Source organism: Empidonax traillii, unplaced genomic scaffold, assembly GCF_003031625.1.
Source record: "Empidonax traillii isolate 1590-97213 ecotype Southwest subspecies unplaced genomic scaffold, ASM303162v1 scaffold264:size1143063, whole genome shotgun sequence".
Taxonomy (NCBI): Eukaryota; Metazoa; Chordata; class Aves; order Passeriformes; family Tyrannidae; genus Empidonax; species Empidonax traillii.
In genome coordinates this window covers 1,113,600-1,135,253 of record NW_020955457.1, presented here as the reverse complement: position 1 = coordinate 1,135,253, position 21,654 = coordinate 1,113,600, and the positions used below count along the sequence as shown (strand labels likewise).

The 21,654-nt window shown below is 38.5% G+C and overlaps 1 protein-coding gene across 1 annotated transcript in view; it reads left to right on the top strand.

Moving 5' to 3' along the window:
* Positions 1 to 19,902, top strand: part of IMPAD1 (inositol monophosphatase domain containing 1) — a 21,864-nt gene extending 1,962 nt beyond the window's left edge. The window contains exons 2-5 of the mRNA XM_027889523.1: positions 9,749 to 9,908; positions 10,810 to 10,905; positions 12,769 to 12,930; positions 14,073 to 19,902. Of these exons, the coding sequence (XP_027745324.1) occupies positions 9,749 to 9,908; positions 10,810 to 10,905; positions 12,769 to 12,930; positions 14,073 to 14,344 (690 nt within the window). The 3' untranslated portion in view covers positions 14,345 to 19,902. The remainder of the gene's footprint in view (positions 1 to 9,748; positions 9,909 to 10,809; positions 10,906 to 12,768; positions 12,931 to 14,072) is intronic.
* Positions 19,903 to 21,654: the final 1,752 nt, after the last annotated feature.

Genomic DNA, 21,654 nt, shown 5'->3' with positions numbered 1-21,654 from the left:
GTTCGGTATGTCAGGGACAAACCAACTTCGCAGGCTCTACGTTAAAGGAAGAAAAAGTATTGACTCCTATTCTCTTTTATTATTCAGTGTCCTCTTGGAGCTTGGCATTACAGCTTACGTGGGTCACAGCCTGCAACCTGTTTGCTTTCTCCCCTTTCACAGAGAGAGGGACTTCATTAATCTAGATATAAGAGCTGCCTGTACTTCTAGAGAAGACTGAGTTTCGGTCTGGGCTTGAAAAGCTCAGTGAAATGTTCTGTGTCTGTGGTCACATGTGCGAACTTTGTGGTGCATAGGATTCTTAGCAGTGACAGCCTGACTTGTGTGCCTTTCTCCTAGAGGGTGCTGTCTTCAAACATCTACTTTTAAAGAACTTCAGTACTGCTTTTCATTTTTTTTTACAGTTGACTTGTGCTGCTAGTGTTTAAGAGTTAGATGGTACTTTATAAAATGCAGATGTGTTCTTGAAACCAGTATTAAGACAAAAATGTGTCCAGGCATATGTCTTTCCCTTTTCCCCACTCCTCCTTAGATTGACTGAGCTTGAGCATTGAGGATGTCTAGGAAGAATGTGTTTGACAGATTTTTCAGGTGATCAGGTGTTACTCAATCTGACAGATCAACTCTGGGATGTTTATTTTTCTAAGTCCGTGATGGGAATAATAACAATATCGTTTGTTTAAAAAGTAATTCACTTAGCTGTATATACTAATAAGACATTCTGTCTCTTAAAGTCTGTGATGGAACTGTATTTATAACCATTTGCCCAAACCAAAATAAAAGCTTTCTTTTACTATATACATACTATATACGCTTCTCAGGTGCGAAGACGAAATATCATCTCAATCTGCAAATTCTGCATGTGTAACTTCAGAACAACACATCTAAAGCTGTAGCTCTTTCATAGAACAGATCTGCTGCAGTTTTGGTGTGAATATAAGGATTACAGAGGATTTTCTGGGGCGATATAAAATTGCATCTTGTGAGAAGTAACTTACTTTATATCTGTAGCCTTATCCCCCTGTACAGATTGACACTATAGAATAAAAGACATTGTTGAAGTCGAATAAATCCCCTCTTCTCTCTTTGCAAAAGAAGATGCTGGTAATAAAAGCTCTCAAACAAAAACTGAAATAATTCCAAGAGTAAGCTTATACTAAATGCTGATTTTCTCAGATAATGAAATCCTTGAGTGTAACAGAGGTACCCCAGTATTTAAATTGATGCCAAATGCTGAAGCCAGGGAGAAGATGAACCAGCACAAAAGCCAGGTGCTAAAATATGCCTGTAAAGCAAAGGAAATGGGTTTGTTCAGTCTGGAGAAGAGAAGGCTCTGGGGAGACATTATAGCGGCCTTTCAGTACCTGAAGGGGGCTGTGAGAGAGCTGGAGGGGGACTTTTACAAGAGCATGTACGGACAGGATAAGGGGGAAATAGCTTTAAACTGAAGGAGAGCAAGTTTAGATTGGATATTAAGAAGAAATGCTTTAGTGTGAGAGTGGTGAGACACTGGAACAGGTCGCCCAGAGAAGCTGTAGATGACTCCTCCATGAAACTGTTCAGAGTTATACAGGATAAGGCTTTGAGCAACTTGGTCTGGTGGAAGGTGTCCCAGCCCGTGGCAGGAGAGTTTGAACAAGATTATCTTGAAGGTCCCTTCCAGCCCAAACCATTCTTTTATTCTGTGATTCTTGAGAATAATTATGGCTTTTCAGTGTTCAAAATAGCCAAGGGGAGAAGTCATTTGGCTGAAATAAACTTGTCAGTGAGCAGCCTTGGGTTCCCTCTTTTGTGCTGCTGGACATAAAAAGGGAAAGCAGGTAAACAATCTGTCTGGAGTAGATCTTCTCTTAAGGTGTGGTTATTAAGAGAATATAGATGAGTTACGCTTCTCACTTGCAGAAGCTGAAATAAATCTGGAAAAAGTCTTACAATACTAAGATTTATAAAAAAACTGTCAAAATTTGAGGGGAAAAATAAACCACACAGGAAATATTTTGCCTTTGTTCTTTTAAGTAAAGGTGGTGTCTCTACAGAGGAAGAAGAACTACACTGCTTACATCATTATATCAAACAGAGTGTTTGACATAAATAGATGCAGTTCAAGACTTCTCAAGTTATGTTAGGTAAGACCAAAGAGGAGCAGATCAATTCTTTTTTATCACTGTGCAGTAGATTGAGTGGTGGTATTTTGTTTTTATATCCCTCAGAAATGGGATGAGAAAGATAAGGAAGGGGCAAGTCACTTATTTCTAACTTCGGTATTACCCAGTGTTATCTGATTGCTCTCAACATCCAGCAGTGAATATTTGCACATGTATTCCCTGAGGTATGTCTATACAGTAGATTTTTAAATATACCTAATGCTAAAATATATGCAGCAGTTTCTCTTCTTAACTGCAGTTACAGGCTTGAGGTATTTACTGCTCCTGCACCAGTATGTTGTCCTCATCTATTTGTCATGCTGAGAATGAGTTGAAGCTCTGATCCAGCTGTAATCATCCCCTCTGCTTCTTTTCATTTTTTATTCATCTTGTTTATCTTTTCTGGGTTAGTTCTCTGCCTTCCTGGTTAGTTCTCCATGCAGCCCTATTTATTTCTAGTGCTACACTACAGTGGTGTTACAATAAGGACTGGGATGGGAATTAGGTGAGGAGATTAAGGACATGATTGAGCCAGCCCTGCTGCTGCTGCTGGGGGGGGAGAGTGGACTGGAGAGGTAGTCTTTCCAAATTCAGTTAGAGGCTGGCCAGAAACACTAGTATGCTTTGCTCAGAAGAGTTTCTGTGAAAAAACGATCTCATGATAACTGGGGTTTCAGCAGCATTACCTGGTAAAAATCTCGCTCAGCACCATGCCTCAGGCTCTTACATGGCTTGTCCAGGGGTCAGTGTCAGGAGCTTGATAACTGAATGTATCCAAGGTGAAAATTTAAAATAAAGGTTATTTAGGAATACCCTGGTTCACTTCCCGTTATGGGCCATCTTCAGCACATCTGAAGGAGCAGCCCTACTTGGTCACAAAGGCAAGAGTGATTGACAGAGGACAACGTGTTCCCTAAACTTGCACTTCAACCACGTTATCTCTGTGCTCTTACTGTGAAAAAGCCAATTTTAAAGTGACCCACACAATTTTGCAATTTTGATTCTGTACTATACTAGCATTATTTTCACAGAATGAAGACTTCAGTCTTACTTCTCTGATTTAATTCTGTCCTACAGTTTCTTTTTGAGCTCTATTGGCTTATTTTTGACCAATGCATTAAATTATGTTCTATAGTTGCACTAGCTATATGTCTTATTTTCTAGTGTAAATAACTGAATAGAGTTTAATTTTGTTTGTTCCTGTTTGTTTTTTTTTTATTATTGTCACTGGTAGAAGTCAAGTATTCCTCTATCCCAGTCTTTCTCTTTGAGCATCTTTTTTTGAGTTTTGCTGCTGTCCTGAATCTAAACTTTTGTATTGCTTTCCCAGTTAAAACTCATTTCAGATTTGTGCATGATAATACTGGCATCAGTGTTTGACACTACTGCTCAAATTGTTTCAAGCTTAAAGGTATTTTAATCTTAAAAAGTGGTATTTTAATTTCCAAGTTTGCATTCATTTTGAAGTCAAGTAGCATAAGCTTTCAAGAAGCATCTTTCATTCATAGTGAAAACTGCTACTCACTACCTCCAAGTTCAAAAGTTGGAAGGGAGGGATCATGAGTGGTCCTGGCTGCCTGAGAGCTAGGTATTGGTGTGAATGCACATCCTTTCTTTCTGTAACAGGTTTTGGAGCCCTGTTTCATAACCAGGATAGGTTAGACACTTTCCTCAGATACTGGAAATATGGTGCTTTGACTGCTTTTTGCTTTCCTGGAGAGTGCTCTGCTGTTGTGCATATTTATGTCCTGACTTGTCGAGTGGGTGTTTACATTCAGAGGTTTTGGCATCTGATTCCTTCACACAATTTGTGTATGTACAGATGCTGTGAGAAGCTGAGAGAGCTTTCACCTCTGATGCATTTGGGGAAAAAAACAGAGAAGCAGAGCCAGTGGAGGTAAAACAGTCTGACTTGGTAGTGCAGTGGGTATAAGGGCCTGTTGCTCTTTGGTGTAATGCAACAACAGCAGTTCAAGGGGTGAGGCTTGGTCTGTAAGTGTGAGAGGGCCCAAAGACTGCTTGTTGAACCTCTTTTCCCTGAGTTGTGACATCTCTGAAGCACAGTCGAGCAAATCAAGTACAGTTCCTTGCAGCCACCTAATAGGTCAATACACTTTCAAGGTGTGTAGTTGTGGGTATCCTAGAGTTGTAGAATAGTTTGGGTTGGAAGAGACTTTAAAGATCATCTTCTTCCAACCTCTCTGCCATGAGCAGGGACAGCTTCCACCAGGCTGCTGAAAAATCCATCCTTGGTGGCCTTGGTTGCAATACTCCAGGTGGGGTCTCACAAGGACAGAATAGAGGGGAAGAATTATCTCCCTCCACCTGCTGGCCATACATCCCAGGAGGTAGTTGGCCTTTTGGGCTGTGAGTACACACTGTTAGCTCATGTCCAGGTTTTCATCCACTAGAATCCTGAGTCCTCCATTTTGCTGTTCTCAATGAGTTCATCTCCCAGTCTGTACTCATGCTTGGGATTGCCCCTACGCAGATGCAGCACCTTGCACTTGGGCTTGTTGAACTTCACGAGGTTCTTTTGAGCCAAATTCTCAAGTTTGTCTAGGTTCCTCTGGATGGTGTCCCTTCTGTTGTGTCAGCTGCACTGTTCAGCTTCATGTCATCTGCAAACTTGCTGAGGGTGTGCTTGCACTTGATCTTACTATGTAATTGTTGAGGATTTCAAAGAGGATCAGTCCCAAAACACAGCCTCGAGGGACACCATTCATCACCGACTTCCACATGGGCGTAGAGCCATTGAGCACAACTTTCTGGTGGCATCCATCTATCCAATTCCTTATCCACCAAATAGTCTACCCTCCAAATCCATATCTCTCTGATTTGGAGATGATGTCATGTGGGGCCATGTCTAGGTAGGGACAGAAGTCTCAGTAGACTGCACCAGTTGATCTTTCCTTGTCAACTGTTGCAATCACTCCATCATAGAAGACCACCAGATTGGACAGACACAAACCTGAACTCTTACTAGTTGCTCTGCACATTAGTCCAGAGGATATATGTAGTGTAAAATATCTTCTACTGTCCACAAAGGACTTAGTCAGCCAGAAAGAAGGAATTGGAATCATCGTTGGCTTATTGTTTGTAAATGTCTGGGTTTACTTCTGTCTCTCCACTTCTTTTCTCCATATCCACTCAGGTGAATACAGATGGCAAAGTTAAGTTTGACTCTTGGGTATGCATAATGCTTACAGTGCATCGTTACTAGTGAAGTGCCTGCCTAGGTCATGCAGCATTGTTGCACTAACAAAACAGACAACATCTATTAATGTTTTACTAATGCTCCCCTGTGCATGCTGTTTTTTCTAGGCCTCCAGGGTTTTTATTTTCGTGCTCACATTCAAATCAATAAACTTATCTATTGAATCATAGAATAGTTTGGGTTGGAAGAGACCTTTCAAGGCCATCTAGTCCAACCCCCTGGCAGTCGGTCCCAGAAGAGAAGCTGGGACATCTTCAGCTCAATCAGGTAGCTCAGTGGCCTGTCCAACCTGACCTTGAACTCTTCCAGGAATGGGGCATCTACTACCTCTCTAGGCAACATATTCCAGTCTCTGTTCTTACAGTGTAATATCTGGAATGCTCTTACATTCATATTCTGACTAGTGAATGTTATCTTTTGTTGTTACCTGTACTCTGTGTGTGGGGGTGGTTTTTTGTGGTGTTGGGTTTTTTGTTTGTTTTTGTTTGGGGTGTGGTTTTTGTTTGTTGTTTTGTTTTGTTTGGTTTTTTTAGTTTATTTTAATGAGTATTTCTTCTTTATAATACCAGTATGATAGTATATGTGTTGTTTTATTTTCTAATAAAACAGCACTAAGGTTTGGATTTGAGAGGACTTAATTATGAAACAGGGATGTTGATGCTCTCAGGAATAGGTAGCTGTGCAACCTTGTCTTTTTCAAGATACTGGATTATTTGTATATTAAATACAAAATTAATGTTGGGCTGTATAAAGTATGTGGGGAAGAAGGGGGAGTACTAAATGTAAAACAAATTCACATACCACCAAACACTTTCTAAGAAAAGCATTGCATTTGCATGTACTGATGCATGCTTTTAAAAAGTCACCTAATGATTTGAAAGAAGATTCTATTTATTTTTTTAGCATATACTTTTTCCATTTAATTTATCTTTAACGGGTGAATTCAAAGGCAAAACTGCAGTTGTGTCCTACTCTTTTAAACCAGGAAAAAGCCTGAGGTTGTGCACCATGCCACGGACACCTAGCTAGGATTCAAGTAGGCTTTTTGGGTGATGAGCTGCCACAAAGACATCATGAAGTGCTGGTAGGGAGTATCCCTGCACAGGACAAAGAGCCACTGTGAGGTTCCCTGAAGTCTTTGTGTGTTCAGGACTGTTGGCTGTTTATTAAGAGCACTGCATTTATCCAGTACACTGGAGTTGCTTCCTGTGTCCCTGAGCAGGTCTGTATTCCAGCCACCAATGTGCTGGAGGGGCGTGTTCTCTGTGCAAGAGTTTTTTGAAGGCTGGAAACACCTGGATGTTTTGGAAGATGCACTGTGGGCTGATCCTGGTGTTGCCATTGGACATCTACTGCTGGCTCCCATGAGCAGCATCCCTTGCTCCTTATGGAATTCCTGCACCTCACAGGCTCAGTTTGAGGACACTCCGTGCTGTCGAGATTCAGCCAGACTGCCTTATTTATGATTTTTTTTTAACCTTTCAGCAGTATTCCATGCACCTGTTTACATATATTGTATTAAACCTCTGTGTTTGATGCAGTTCTTTGTGAGGAGTGCTTTTGCTTTAAGCATAACTGGGGAGGATTGCTGAAATGTAGTTAAGCTTAGTGTCAGTGGGCAGCTTCCAGAACTTGCCAAGTTACAGCTGTTGGGTGGGTAACTCCAAGTAGGAATTTATTCCTGTCTTCTGCTAGCTATCTTAAGTTCTTGCATGATGGTTTGCTATCTAAATCTGACTCTTAGGAGTAGGCAAAGTTCTGTACATGATAGCATGCATGCAAACTTTATAATTATTTTCACTAATGTATCGGTTTAATTGACTCAGAGCATCTGGCTCAAACTGGTTTTATTTTCTAAAGTGTTTGGTGGTACGATTATCTTTCTGCCATAGCTGCTCCTGATTTGTGAGAGAAGATTTGAGAATGCAGTCAACTGCATATTCATATCACTTCAGAGAAGTTTCAAGTATAAAATCACGGCTTCTGGAGGCATCCAGCAAATGAGAATGACATGTAAGAAGGGACATTGTACTAACACAGACATGTTTTCTGAGCATATTCTCCTGTATTTAACAAACATACAAACAAAAGGTATAAAAGAAGTTCCCAGTGTTAAGGCTTGGTGATTCACCTATATTATAACTTTCTAACAACAAATAATTTTAACAACTGAATATTTTGGAATGGCTGTGCATTTCTATTTGATCTGTTGTTTGTGGAGTATTTAGCCGCAGCTATAGAGTAAATGGTCATATAAATGGAAGAACTAGTGACTCAGTTGATTTTTTTTTTATTATTATTATTATTTGTTTTCTCTAGATGGCTCTGCAACCTTATCACTGTTTCCCCATTTTTTTTTCCTGGCAGAATAATTATGGCTGTTGAAAGAGCCTTCTCACAAGCATTATAAATACTGCAGTGTCATGGCCACCAATGCAAAATTTAGATGGTTAGGAGATCTTTCTCTGAAAACAGTACCTTTCATAAAGTTTCAGACTTTGAGTGTACTGTAACAACAGGTTTAACAAGACTTACTTCCTTTTGAGCATTGATTCCAACCCTTTAATTTTTTGGAGGCCTCTTTCTTCTGTTGAGGAAATGTTTTTTTTTATGGTGGTATGTAATGTGCTGTAGTGGAACTTAAACTGCCCGGGGGCTGTGTTGAGGCTGCCAAGTCTGTGAAACTACTCATCTTGACTTTGCAGCACCGTTTTCCCTAAGGGAAAACACAATCATCAGGTTTATTGTACAGTGACAGATGTTTAATTTGTAAATGTCACGGCAACTTCAAGGGCTCTGTGTCTGGCATACAGTGCTTCAGATACTGGTTTTACGTGAGAAGACACCTATGATGTATGGCTGGAGTAGCTGCAGTGCTGCTTGCTTTTTCTTTTTGAATTTTCTTGGAGAAGGTGACTCAACTCTTCGCTCTGTAACTCTGTTACAGTTGAGGTGTGTGTGATGTCTTTTCTTGTCACAATGTGAATTATGTAAAAATCTTACCCTTACAAAGTCTGTCACATTCAAACATCGTCTTATAGCTGCTTCATTTTCATTGTCTTTCAGTATCACTTACCTACAACATCTGTAATAAGCTGTTTTAGTCAGAAGGGACTTATCTACTCCTGCAGTCAGATACTTGAATCTGAATTATCATCTTGACTCTATCCGTAGCAAGTAAAGGGAAATTGGTGGTTCTAGATGGCAGATACATTGCATGCCGTGTGCACCTACTGTTTTACCTTGACTGGAGTTGAGAACTACCCAGTTTGGCAACCATTTAGAATTATGTTAGAGGGAGACACATTTAAATTTAGCAAGAATAAAAAAGCTTGTGTTGTCACGTTCTAAAGTAGCCTAAAGTCCAGATTGGTTACTCTTGACTTTAGGCATCTAACCTATACATCTAAGCCATAAGCATCATCATCCTGCTGAGTAATTAGTGAAACAGTGGTTCTTCCTGCTAGGCTATGCAATATTTTGTAACATGAGAGATCGTTACATACAGCATTTTGTGACAACTGCATCTCTTGTGATCCAAAAACGTAGTGCTGCTGTAGTCATCATGACATTATATTGGGTTTTACAGAACGTTATTCCATTCAACAGGTTGGTGCTGTGTGCTCCACTACTGGACCAAACTCTATTTGGCATACTGAAATGCCCTCTGGTGTGGAAAAAAAATTCATTAAGCTAGGCTGCAGGTGACAGCAGGCTTAAATGTGACCTTTGACTGCTGTTTATAACTGTTCTTCATGGGCCATCTTAATACCTTAGCCCAGTCTGCCCTAAAGACAGATATGGGATGTTACTAATTTGTTCATGTTTATGTAATGGTAACATTCATTTGAGCTGCTTAGACTCCTAGTTGTAACTCAATGCTGGCAGCAGGAATAAATATATACTAAGATTCCTACTTGTCTAAGTCATACACAGTCTGCAAAATACCTGTTTATAGTGTATCTGCACATTTCAATTACATTTACTGATCTGTATAAATTGGATATTATACCCCTACTATCTGTATACTCTATGATTCTCCATAGTCAAATGTTCTGCCTGTAATCTTTGAAGCAGCTGCATTTAAATATTGATTTTTTTAAAAATGCAATTCATACCGTGGGAATTTTCAGTAGGGAGAGTTGCAGCCAAAGCAGCAATGTCCAGCTGTGATCTGGTTCATAGTAAAATTATGGATTGTGGTTTTCCATTGTTTATTAACATGATGGTAATAGCTTGTGAGTTTCTGAAAAAATGAGTAATTCATGCACTTTGAGCTGGAGGTAAAGGAAGAAAGAGAAAATGTGAGCAAACCTGTAATTTTCCCGAATACTGCAGTGGCTGTGTCAGATAAGTTAATGCAACTACTTTTGTTGTCTTACCACAGATAAATTCTGAGGAGCGTGTTGATACAGCTGATCAGGAGACAGTCCCCTGGGATCGCAGTATTCCTGAAGACATAAAGCAAAAAATACAACCTAAAGAGGTTCCAGCAGAGAGTGTTACTGTCTGGATCGATCCATTAGATGCTACACAAGAATACACAGGTAGCTGATTCTTGTTGACAAATCATGTGTGTAATTCTGAGTCTGCCTTTTATACTGGAGACAAAACAGTAAGTATTTAAAATGACATCTCTTGTTAAAGTTTGTTATGTCAAAGATAGTGTGGTGTTAATTGCATAATGAAATTTCTATAGTTCCCACATCACAGCATTTACTTTTATATATTCCAGCTCTCAAAATTACTTCAGTATTTTTCACAACTAAATAATTGCTATAATAAATGGTAACTCAGTTATGGATTCTACTGGAATTACACATTTCTTTATTTCAGTTATTACTGTGGCAACACTATCTCAGATTTTTGGTTTTGTTTATTTAAGGGGAATACTAAGAAAATACTCTATTTAAGTTGATATAAGAAAATTTTTGTTACAATTTTTAAAAATGCATGCATAATTCAGTCTTCCTCCGTTTCAAATCTTTAAAGGATGTCATGTAAGGAGTTCAAGGCAATCTAAACTAAAATTCTTGCTGATAAGTACTACAGAGTAAATAGATTGTTTTGGTGAATATTTCATTCACCCGTTCCCGTGAACGTTCCATGGTATTTGAATTATCACTTTTGAACCAACAGAGGATAGGAGGTGAGGCAAAGAAAGGGGGCACAGATTTCCATGAAAATACGTGCTGCATAAGACACAGCTGTTAGTATTAGATCTGGTAGTATAGATTACATCTACTTAACAGGAAAAATTGCTGGAAAACTGATAAGTCTTTTGAAAACTGCAAGGTTATTTGAAAATACATCAAAGTTCCATAATTGCAAGAGGCAGAATGCAGACTAATCTTCAGAGAACAACATTTCTATAATCTCATGTCTGTTTTCTTTTTCTGTTCTTGGCATCTGATTGTAAACTTGCTCACTTTCTTGTTTTGCCCACAGAGGATCTTCGACAGTATGTCACAACAATGGTTTGTGTGGCTGTAAATGGTAAACCAGTAATAGGAGTGATACACAAGCCATTCTCGTCATATACAGGTACCTTCATGCCTTCACGCATTTCCATCATCATCAGTCATAGTGCTAATTAAAATTTGATGTTTCAGACAACATCTCTAGATATCAATGAGAAAATAGTACCTGGGGCAAAAGAACACTGCTGCAGTGTTCTGCTTCAGGGCTCCAGATGTGTTCTGTGCTGTAAAACCACAAATGAAATTGCTGTTTCTTGTTTAACATAAAAAGGATGCATTTAATACCAACTAACTGAAAATATGTTTAGAAATTAAGATCCCTTCAAGCAGAGTGCTTATAGAAAACCAAAAAAAGTTTAACCTACAAATACTGACCAGTCTTATGTTTTCTTTTAGTCTTTAGCAGAAAAGAGTTCTTTGCTCATTCAGCAGAATAACTTGGGTCTGTGATATTATACCCAGGAGCTGGTGTTCATTAAGTGTGAATAACAAAGATTGATTGAAGATCTTAATGGCAACTGTTTGTATGTAACAGCCAAGGCTGTCTAGCATAACCTTATTGATTATCTACCATGCTTTTAGTGCCACAACTGTGAAGTAATTAATTCTTTAGTATTAATGGTGTATCAGCGAGCATTGCTGCAAGTTTGGCAATGTGTGCGCACTTCTGAAAGCTTCAAAGTAGTTTTAGTATTCATGTCTTACTATGTCTTTGGAACAAGAAGTTCTGTTTACATTTTCCCTTAGGCAATACTGACCTCTAGAGTTCCAAAGTTGTGCAGTAGGTCTAGCACAAAAACTAAGTGAATAAATGTTTTTTGTATTTGTTTTCTTTTTTGGGCCCACTGAACACTCAATATTTTATGCTATATATTTTACAGTCTTTAAATATGAAATTAATTTATAGGCACTTAAAAATATGTGCTATATTCCAATATGCTGCAAGAATCATGGAGGGTTTTGAACATTTTTCTGTGTATCAATATCTATCTGAAGAAACAGGGTTTTAGCATTGTAATATTGAGAATTTATCTCCTTTAATAATAGTGAAGTGTGAAATGTTCAGGCATGGCATCAGATGAAATGCAATGAATTCTGTCATTCTGTGTGACAAGTATTCATTTTCCAAGCTGGAAATACTGATATGTTAAGCGTAGGTTTGTTCCTAATAGTACCACACAAATACAAAGTAATAAAGGGCAGTCGGCGTTGTTATTACACAGAGCTCAATCTGTTGCCATACAATCTCACCCTCTAGTGAGATGAAATTGCTGGTTACTTTGCTGACTAAATGTCAGATTAGCGGTTGGGGGATGCCACCTACCAAGCTTGGCTTTGAACCTCACAGTGAAACAAGTTGGGAGTTGTGTGTTTTAAATTCAGTTCTCTGAAGCACAACACTGAATGTTTCTCTTTGTATTGCTATCCTCCTGAGCCATTTCCTTCCTTAGCATCACTATCCTTCTGAGCAGAATGACTCAATAACGGTTTTTTTATACGCTTTGAAGGATACTGGGGCTTTTTGTTCTTGTATAAAAATGTTATTTGAGGTAATATTTGAACTATTTCTGACGAGGAGCCATCCTTTTAACTTCTATGGCTTTCCAACTGCAAGTTCTAAAGATTGCTACTTGTGATTTTTCCATCTTAGTCTGTTTTTTTTAAAGTGTCACATAAGAAAAGCAGGCATGGTATAGTGTCATATGCATAAATGTGGGAGGGGGAGGCTGTTTCTCTTCCACCTGTGTGCACATGTGGGTATGCATCCCTTCCTCTGTCAGCCCTAACTTTCTCTTTTACAGCAGGGAGAGATACGAAGTCAGAGGTATCAATTATATTTTTTTTTTTTGATAAGTATCCTTTTATCTCAACACCTAACAGAGATTCTCTTTTGTAAATCTTAGCAGAATTTGTGTCTCTTTTTTAGCATGGGCAATGGTGGATGGTGGATCGAACATAAAAGCTCGTTCCTCCTACAATGAGAAAACTCCAAGGATTATTGTGTCCCGCTCCCATGCAGGAAAAGTTGAGCAGGTTGCGCGGCAGACATTTGGAAATAAAACTGTGATAATCCCCGCTGGTGGAGCAGGTTTGGTTCTTTAAGCGTCCTATCCATTTTATTGCTTCTGAATGTTTGTAGCTGTTACCAGACAGAAGGATGTATCTGTGGCATCTCCTCTTTTTCCTGTTGCCTTTTGACCTTCACATCCCTAAAAGCAAGCACTTGACAAAAGGGACACAGTTTTTCCTGTGTCTAGGGACCTAGATGCAACCTTAGTTTAGGCTTCAGGCTATTCACAAGTCAGCATGTTAGTGACTCGTAGCCTGGACCAGCGATATTGTTGTGGTCCTTTTATTGAACAGACTAATGTGCGTTCTTTGAAGTCACTGATGCCTCAGTTGAGTTGGTTGTTAGTTAACTGTTAGTATGTTTGTTTAAAAAAAACACTAAGTAAAAAGCCATGAAAGTTTGGTGCTGTTTCTTGCATTTATGTCAAAAGAGAAAACTGTTGTCACTATAGTCCATTTTTATCTGCCTCATACTCAATTCAAAAAGATTTTTAGCATGCTTTTAACTTACACAATATCTTTACGCATGTTACTGACAGAATGCAAATATGTGAGGCACTAGTGTGAAGCATTAGCAGTTTTAAAGTCTGAGAAAAGCCATGCAAAATTTGAATTTCACAGAAATGTATCTTACTGTGTCTTTAATGTGGAAAGCCAGAGTTCCTCTAGAGATTGTTTAGTTAAGAATATCTTGCATTGGTTCTTTATTGAATCTGAACAAGTCTTCTTATGACAAAGAAAGTGTAAGTGTATTTGATCATAGCAGATCTTCTTTGGGGTTTGACTCGGTATGAGATAAAGAAAGGAACAGTTTAATGAAACAAGAGTATTGGTCAAAGACTGAAAAACTAAAAAAATTCCATAAAAGATAGAATACTATTTTGAGCAATGACTTTGTACTGCATAATGAATGATAAAGAGGAATTCCCTGTACTGAGTTGCTTTATTAGAGTGGTGTATGCCTCTTCTTTCAATTGTAATAAAAAGCCAGGAAGAAAAAGGTAGACTTCACAGCATGATACAGGGATTGAGAGATAAGTGCATAAATGTAAGAGCAGAACTATATTTCAGTTTCTGGTCTTGTTCTTTTAATATGTCTCTACAGGAAAACTTGGTTTAATTTGTTTTTCCTTTTTTTTTTCTTCTGCCCATTTCTTCTAGGTTATAAAGTGTTGGCCCTCCTTGATGTGCCTGAGAAGAACCAAGAAGAAGCTGACGTGTATATCCATGTCACCTACATTAAGAAGTGGGACATATGTGCTGGAAATGCAGTGTTGAGAGCGTTGGGTGGCCATATGACTACCCTGACTGGTGAAGAAATCAGTTACACTGGCTCAGATGGCAATGAGGGAGGACTTATAGCCAGTATCAACATGAACCATAAAGCACTAATTGAAAAACTTCCAGATCTGGAAAAAACATCACACAAATAAACATGACTGATGGAGAAGTACAAGTTGTGCTTTTGTAGCTTCCAGATGCTCTGTCTGAAGAAGCAGGTATGAAAACCTGCTGGGAAAGATGCACAGCAAAGCAAAGCAGTTTGGTGTGGGTTTGGGGTCTATAATCCTGCATTGGGTTTCGTCAGTGGTGGTATTTAAAAAAGAATAAAATAAAATAATCAGAAGTAGGAAGGGGACCGATGGCCTCACACATCAGTTTCGATGTTTTATTTTTTTCAAACTGTTTTCATGCAGTTCTCATACTTAAGGTGCATATACCATATATATTAGTGAACGTAGGTGAACTAAAGAAAAATCCAAATTTTGTCATAAAATAACTTAAGTATTTCTCACAGGAATTTCTTAAAACCTTTTACTTCTTACTGTAGTTGTAGAAACTCCATGATGAATTAGGTAGGAAAAATGTTCGATTTGAATAGGCTTCTGATAACTGTGAACAGCTGATCAGGAAACATGACCTCATTCTGTATCCCCTGAATGGAAAGCACAAGGTTGATTCAAATCTATATGCAGTTTATCTTTGACAGTGTGGCACTCCTGCTTTTTAAGAGAAAAAAAGAAATGTTCTGTACTATTTTGACTTCTTTCCTGAAGGTGTAAACCAGTTTTAGTTCAGATGGGTTGTGAATATCGGTGTTTTATTAATCAGTGTGATTATTTCCATATACCTTTTTAAAAGAAGGCAGCATTTCCTTGTATAGTTTTTAGCAGTTACTTCTTGTCCTTGTTTTCTGTGTACAGTGTTGAAGATGCATGCTAGATTTTTCTCTAATGTAGGACTTGTTCATCATTTGGTGTTTGTGCCAATAGAAGCAGCCTCTTCTTTCAGTACCTGTTGTTTTGTTTGTTTTGTTGTTGTTTTTTTTTTTCATTTGAACAGAGTTGTAGAGAATGGGTTTAACAGAACTAGTAAGTTGACTGGGTTATTTCCATTTACAACATGAGATATAAACCAGCAATTTTTCTGCAGCCCTGGAAATAACTTTCTGTCCTTTTAGCTTAAGGTGCACTCTTTTCTGCAGGAAGCTCTTGAGCCATCCCAAACAGCTTGTGGGTTGTGATAATCTACGTAGAGAACTTGAATCTGTTTAAGAAAGTTTGAAGAACATGTGGCACTTGAAGTACAGCAGGGTCTGCAAAACTTTACTGAAAAATGTTCTTTTCAATCCAGTATATACACAACAGAATGTGGGTTCTTTGATATCAAATGACAGTTTGTTACACCTCTAAAACATCTGGACTTTTACCTGCAAAAACATAACCATCTGCATTGTTGTTCTCTGCACCCCATCAAGGTTTTCAGAAGGGTAAAATGTACCCGTTGTTTGACTTATCATTAAAGAAGCTTCCCCTCTCTCCTCAGTAAAGCTAAAATTTTTAGTTACAGGTGTTTTCTGTTTGAAGTTTAATCATTATAAGCTTGGGTTGTTTAAACCTTATTCTTAGTGACTTTAACTTCTTTCGTGCTTTGAATTGGAAATGCAGTTCTGAGTAAGAAGAGGTTTTTCTCCCTGGATCGGTAGTGGAGCGTGTCTAGATGTTGATTTTAACTTCTAGCTGAAGTTCATATTTCCAAAAAATCTTCTCATTTGTTGCAGCACTACAGATATAGCCTTTTATTCCTCAATCTTACTGGCAAAGTAGACTGAAGCTTAGTCCTACTAGCCTTTTGGTACGGGTAGTTTTGTTTAAGGAATGTTTTTTCTAATGTTAACACTATTGCTGCTCTTTGAAAATAGGTTTTACATTTGTAGATAATACACAAAGCAACTTTACTTCCAGTTCTTAAATTTAATGAACTGCTACATACTAGGACAATTAAGTGATTATGCCCTTTTTTTTTAAAAGGATCTGATCTATTTCAAAAAACTTATTTAGTTTCCAAAGCTCAGTGAAGAATAAAAAGCCAGATATTTATCAAGGGTTTAGTAATACACAAGAAGATTGCAGCTTTTTAAGGCTGATTTAAATGTCTCAGAGCCTAATTAAAGAAAAAAAAAAAGTCTGTTTATTTAAGAAGACAGATTAAAATTTAAATATGAGAAATAGCCCTAGTTAGCCTAGTATAAAAACCTAATTGTGTCACAGGAATTGAATAGGCAATTAAGACAAAGGCTGTGGCAGGTTGAGGTTTTAGATTCAGACTGAAATAATGTGTAAACTTACCTTGTGAAAATGTGACTGCTTTTATTTTGGGTGTGCTTCTGTCACATCCTTGCATAAGCTGTGATCAGACTTGGCTTCTGTATGGGAAATGAAAAATAAGCTGTTATGTAATGTGTCAGGGCTTAATTGCATCTTAGTTGAGGGAAAAGAGGATACCTTAGGAAAAGCCCTTTCCTTCCTCCCATGTGCTGGCTAAAAGAGCCTAGTCTTCCACCAGTAAGACTTGTGCTTGTTTGGACCCATTTATGTCCTAAATTGCTCTGTTGCAATGGATCACTGCGTTCAGTACCTTTCACAGGAGACCCTTTTTGGCCTAATCTCACTTCCTGTGAAATTGAAGAAAAGGTGAGAGTGCAATGCCCAGTTGATTACTTCCAGCAGAGCCTGAGCTCATAGAGCTTTCTCACAGCTGAGGCTTAATGTGGTGCTTGGGGTCTCCGAGTCTATTTGAAAAAGCAGCAGCTTTGTTATGAGAATAGGTAAGCAGCTGGTGACTGTCAGTTTCTGATGTCATTTTGCAATAAATGTAACTCTTGCACAGACCAGCAGGTATTCAGAAGTGCTGGCTTAGTGCACATGTGCCAGTGCACTGCGTTGTTTGTATAGCATTAATGCTCAGTATGTCCTATTTCTTTGACTATGTTTACACTCAATTCTAAAACATTTTGCAGTTCTAGCTTGAATACTTGTTTGGTCTCAGCAGTGTGGATGTGACTTAAGCTTATGCCCAGAGGGATAGGAAATCATGCCATACCTGTATTTCACTGCTAGGCTAGAACATTCTTCTTTGCATCCTAACCATTTCCACATAAAGCTGTCATTCCATTTTTAGGGATGCTACTTAAAACAATTGCATGGTGTAGGTGGGTCCTACACAAGTATATATTTTCTAAAAATCGTGGTATCATCCTGGTTCCAAATAAGAGAAATAAGAGAATGTATTATTTTAGTATTGATTTTCCAGTAATGGATATTTTTGAGTGGCTATTATGGTTAAGGTAATTGAAAGTGAAATTATTCTAAAACCATATGTATTTTCTCTTTTTCATTCTGCTAAAAAGAGTGTATGGTAGCATAAACGATACCTAGTACTGTACCAAGAGTCCTAGCTTTCATTCCTTGAATGAATGTTTTCTAAATAAATGGACATAGAAATAAAAGGGTTGAATATTGTACTTAACTGGTTTTGAGATTAACCTGTTTGGCAGAGTTTTACAGATGGACTTATATAAGAGCTGTTCCGATCTACAGAGCACATAATAATAATCATGAAAATACTTAGCAGAAATGGCATACTTGGAGAGTGAATTAACCATATAGGTAAAGCTGCAGTCATCTGGTGATACTGGTTCGTACATTTGCTTTTACTTCATGGTTCTTAGAGTGAAAAGATTTTCTGATTGGCTTCAGATGTGGAGAAGAACTTGTTTTTCTTTTTAAATGGCAGTGGCTGGAGCTCAGGGGTGGGAAGGGTGGAGTCAGCACTTGAATTTATCTCTGCCCTTTTGTTTATCAACACATGTATTCCAATATCTTTGTAGCATCCTGTTGTCTGTTGGAATTGTATAACAGTGGTGCAATTTTGTATACTCGTGGGTTAGCAGTGTAAAACCAGGAGTCTATATCCCCCAAGAACAGTGCAATGAGAAGTGACTGAGTGTTGTGCTGCACTTCTGCTGTGTTATGTCAGCAGAGACTGGCTGCTTCATTGTCTCATAGATGTCATTCCAGTTGCAGTTTCTCCCAGAGAAAAACTGCTTTTCTAGGCTAGTGTTTCCCCAGTTATGCCCCACCTCTTCATAGATATGTTTCCTGAGCAGACTAGAGAAGTGGAGAGAAAAGAAGCAGATGGCTGTGCTGAAGAAATTATAGCACAGAACACTTATTTCTGTTTCTTGATTTTTAAATTACATTGATCATTTAATTTCCCTTGTCTTTCAGGGGTTAGATAATAATACATTTAAGATTCAATGAACCACAGATAAATGCCTGTGGGATTTTAAACCCAAGCTTGATGAGAGTGCAAAGGACTGTCTGTAATCAAGTGAGCCTGAATGGATGGTTTTCTATCAGGTCACTTATGCTGAGCCTTTCTTCAGTGCTTTGTTTTAGATGTTTAGACCCTTTCACACAAACAGTTACAGATTTGACTTTGCCAAAATATCATTGATGGTAGTATCTTCTGATCTGCTATCCTCAATGGTAAAACTGCACTATAGCCCCTTCACTGTAGTGTTACTCACTGAGACATGAATGTGGCAGCTCTCAGGACTCCACTGCTTGACTTGTGAACCACAACTTCTGTTTGGCAGCTCTTACAACAAAGTGCTGGCACCTGCTGCGTCTTCCCACCCTACAAACAGGTTGTGCCACTCACATTTCATACTGAGAAGCTGATGAAGCCTTACACTTCGTGGTGTTCAGACACCACATCAGCTCTTTCAGCTCTTCTGGGAGAAGTTTGGAAGTGCTCATCTGATTTCCTACTGTAGCTCCCTCTGGAGCTGGTAATTAGTGGCCACTTTTCCCTCTTTGCTCTTCCTCTCTGTTCCTTTCTGATTCTTACCTCTTTCTTAGTCAATATGGAAAAGTGAGAGATCAAAGGTAAAGACAGTCACAGAATGAGAGGGCCCCAGCAGTAAATATCCAGTTCATCCTGAAGCTGTTAATGTTTGGGATCAACATCCAGTGTGCTGATTCTACCACAAGGGTAATAGTTGCCAACAAAATAATGGCAACCTAGAGAGGTTCATGTGATTAGTGGTACTGAACATGCAGAGAAGATGCAAATGGACTAAGGGGAAGTTAAACACACAAAAAGAAGATAAAACATTTTTTCAATGTAATGTTACAAGCATTTGACATTTGTGGCCTCCTGGGTGTAGAACTTCATTGGTTATTAAAGAGGCTGCATTGGCCCTCTGTGAAAGGCCTGATTTTGTTGAACTCAGTAGCAACATTCCCACTGAACTCACTGTGAGCAGAAACAAGCCAGATAAAACAGAAACAGTAAATTAAATTAAGTTCTGAAAAGCTCAACTTGTGTCAATAGAGCAAACAACCTGGGTTGTGTTAAACTTGCCTCTGGCCGCTTCAATCTACATTTGAGACATCATCCCAGATATTCTGAGTCTTTCAGGGTTTTTTATGATCTACAGTTGATAGAGTCCACTTTCAGATAATCTTATTTCCTAACCCAACTGTTCCTTATTTGTAATTCACATTTCATTTTTTTCTCTCCGAAAGATCAGCAACACTCCACCATTTTCCCTGTTGTCCCACCAAATTGTATTAGCATTTTCCAAATGTGTGCCAAATTGAAATAATTATATAAATAAATTCTCTGAAAATACTGGTCTGTGGTGATGTTTTTATATGTTTTGTCTTTTTGTTGGGTATTTCTTGTTTCTTTATTCACCAAATATCTTTGTGTGATTTTTTTTTTTTTTTTCTTTTTCCAGTAATACCTGTCTGGTTGCTTCAGCTGTGCTATGTCCACATGTCTGTGGAGTTTCTACTTGAGGGATTATCATTATTGACAGGTCCAACCCAAGTTCATGATAAATATAATTTAAGATCTCCACCGGTTTTGTTTTTATAGGTGTGTTACTCTGAAAGTTGGTCTGTTTGTGAAAATGATTGCTTAGAAATCCCCTGTATAGTAGTATTCCTTGGATCCGAATAAGTTTTCTTTCCAACATCATCTCCAGGTCTCTTCCTAATTATGTTAATTCATTCTGTTCAAGTCTCATATTTCCATGAGACTAGTAGGGCTAGGGTACTAACGCTACCATTGTGAGCCCTTTTTCTAATAATGTGCCACTCTTCATAAGTGAAACCGTGGAATAAGTTGAAAGATGCTTTTATATGTGCAGAGCTGGACGTACAGTGAAGTCGTGTGCCATCCTGGTAATGCTGGCCTTGATGTGCTTTGCTGACTCTCATCTTTTCCCAGGTAGAAACCAAAATTACCAAGCAGCCTCTGTGCCAGTACAGTCCAGTCAGTATTCACACAAGCTATGTTTTAGCGTGCCTAGAATCGTGCTCTGGCACTAACACTGTATCTACTGCTAAACACTTTCAGATTCTAAAACAGGGTAGCTGCTTGTGGACTGCTCATTGAGAGTTGTCGTGGGGTTGTGCAGACTACTGAACTGTGCCTGGGAAATAATTTGGGATGTCTAGTTTGTGTAGGCCAAAAAACATGCTGGGGATCATGCCATTATACTGTCTGATGTGCTGGACAGTTCAGGATCATTCAGAATGGTTTGACTTGTATGGACTTAAGCAATATATGCCACAGGAGCTCTACACAAATGTTTTGAAACCTCTTATGTGTGATCTAACCAGGTAAAGAATTTGGAGAGAGCTGTCTGTCATGATGCTCTGAATAGTGTCTTGGGGAAGACACAACCCAGAGGAGCAGGGATTCTTCCCATCTTGCAAAGTGGGTGCCCATCACTTCTGCTGTAGGCCTAAGCTTGGTGGCTCTTTACTCATCATACATCTTAAGTAAAATGACTCCAAATTACAGGAATTCTTCCAAATTAAGTGCTATGATTTCAATGAAAACCAAGCATTGTGCTAATAAATAATTCTGTTAGGGCAATGGACACAGAAGAAACTTCACAGATTTGGCTTTTACATTTTAAAACCACTCATTTTTCTTTCAAAGGGATGTATTTATTTTAGAGTTAAGAATGTGTCATGTTTGCACTCTTATCTGAACTCCACCCAGGCTGGGTGGGTATGGTGTGTTTGTATTTGCAAAGGGCAAAGAACACAGCACACATTCTACTTCAGCCAGGGGATAGTGTTCAACTAAAATAAAGGGATCAAATATGTATGAAATCTATACGAGGGGAAAGGCAAGTGCCTTAACCTGCTTCCCATAATTTGCTGGAATAATACCTAAATCTTTTGGAAATATTTGTATCAGCAGTAGAGATTTTTATTTATTTTAGCAAAAGTATTTCTTGTATATAAGTATTTTCTACAGGTCTGAACCGACCCAGATCTGTTTACTATTCTGATAAGCTCCTAATCTTCTTTTACAGAAACAGTTTAATGCATGTTTAACAATGGCTTTTGGGACCCAAATTGCACTTCATCCT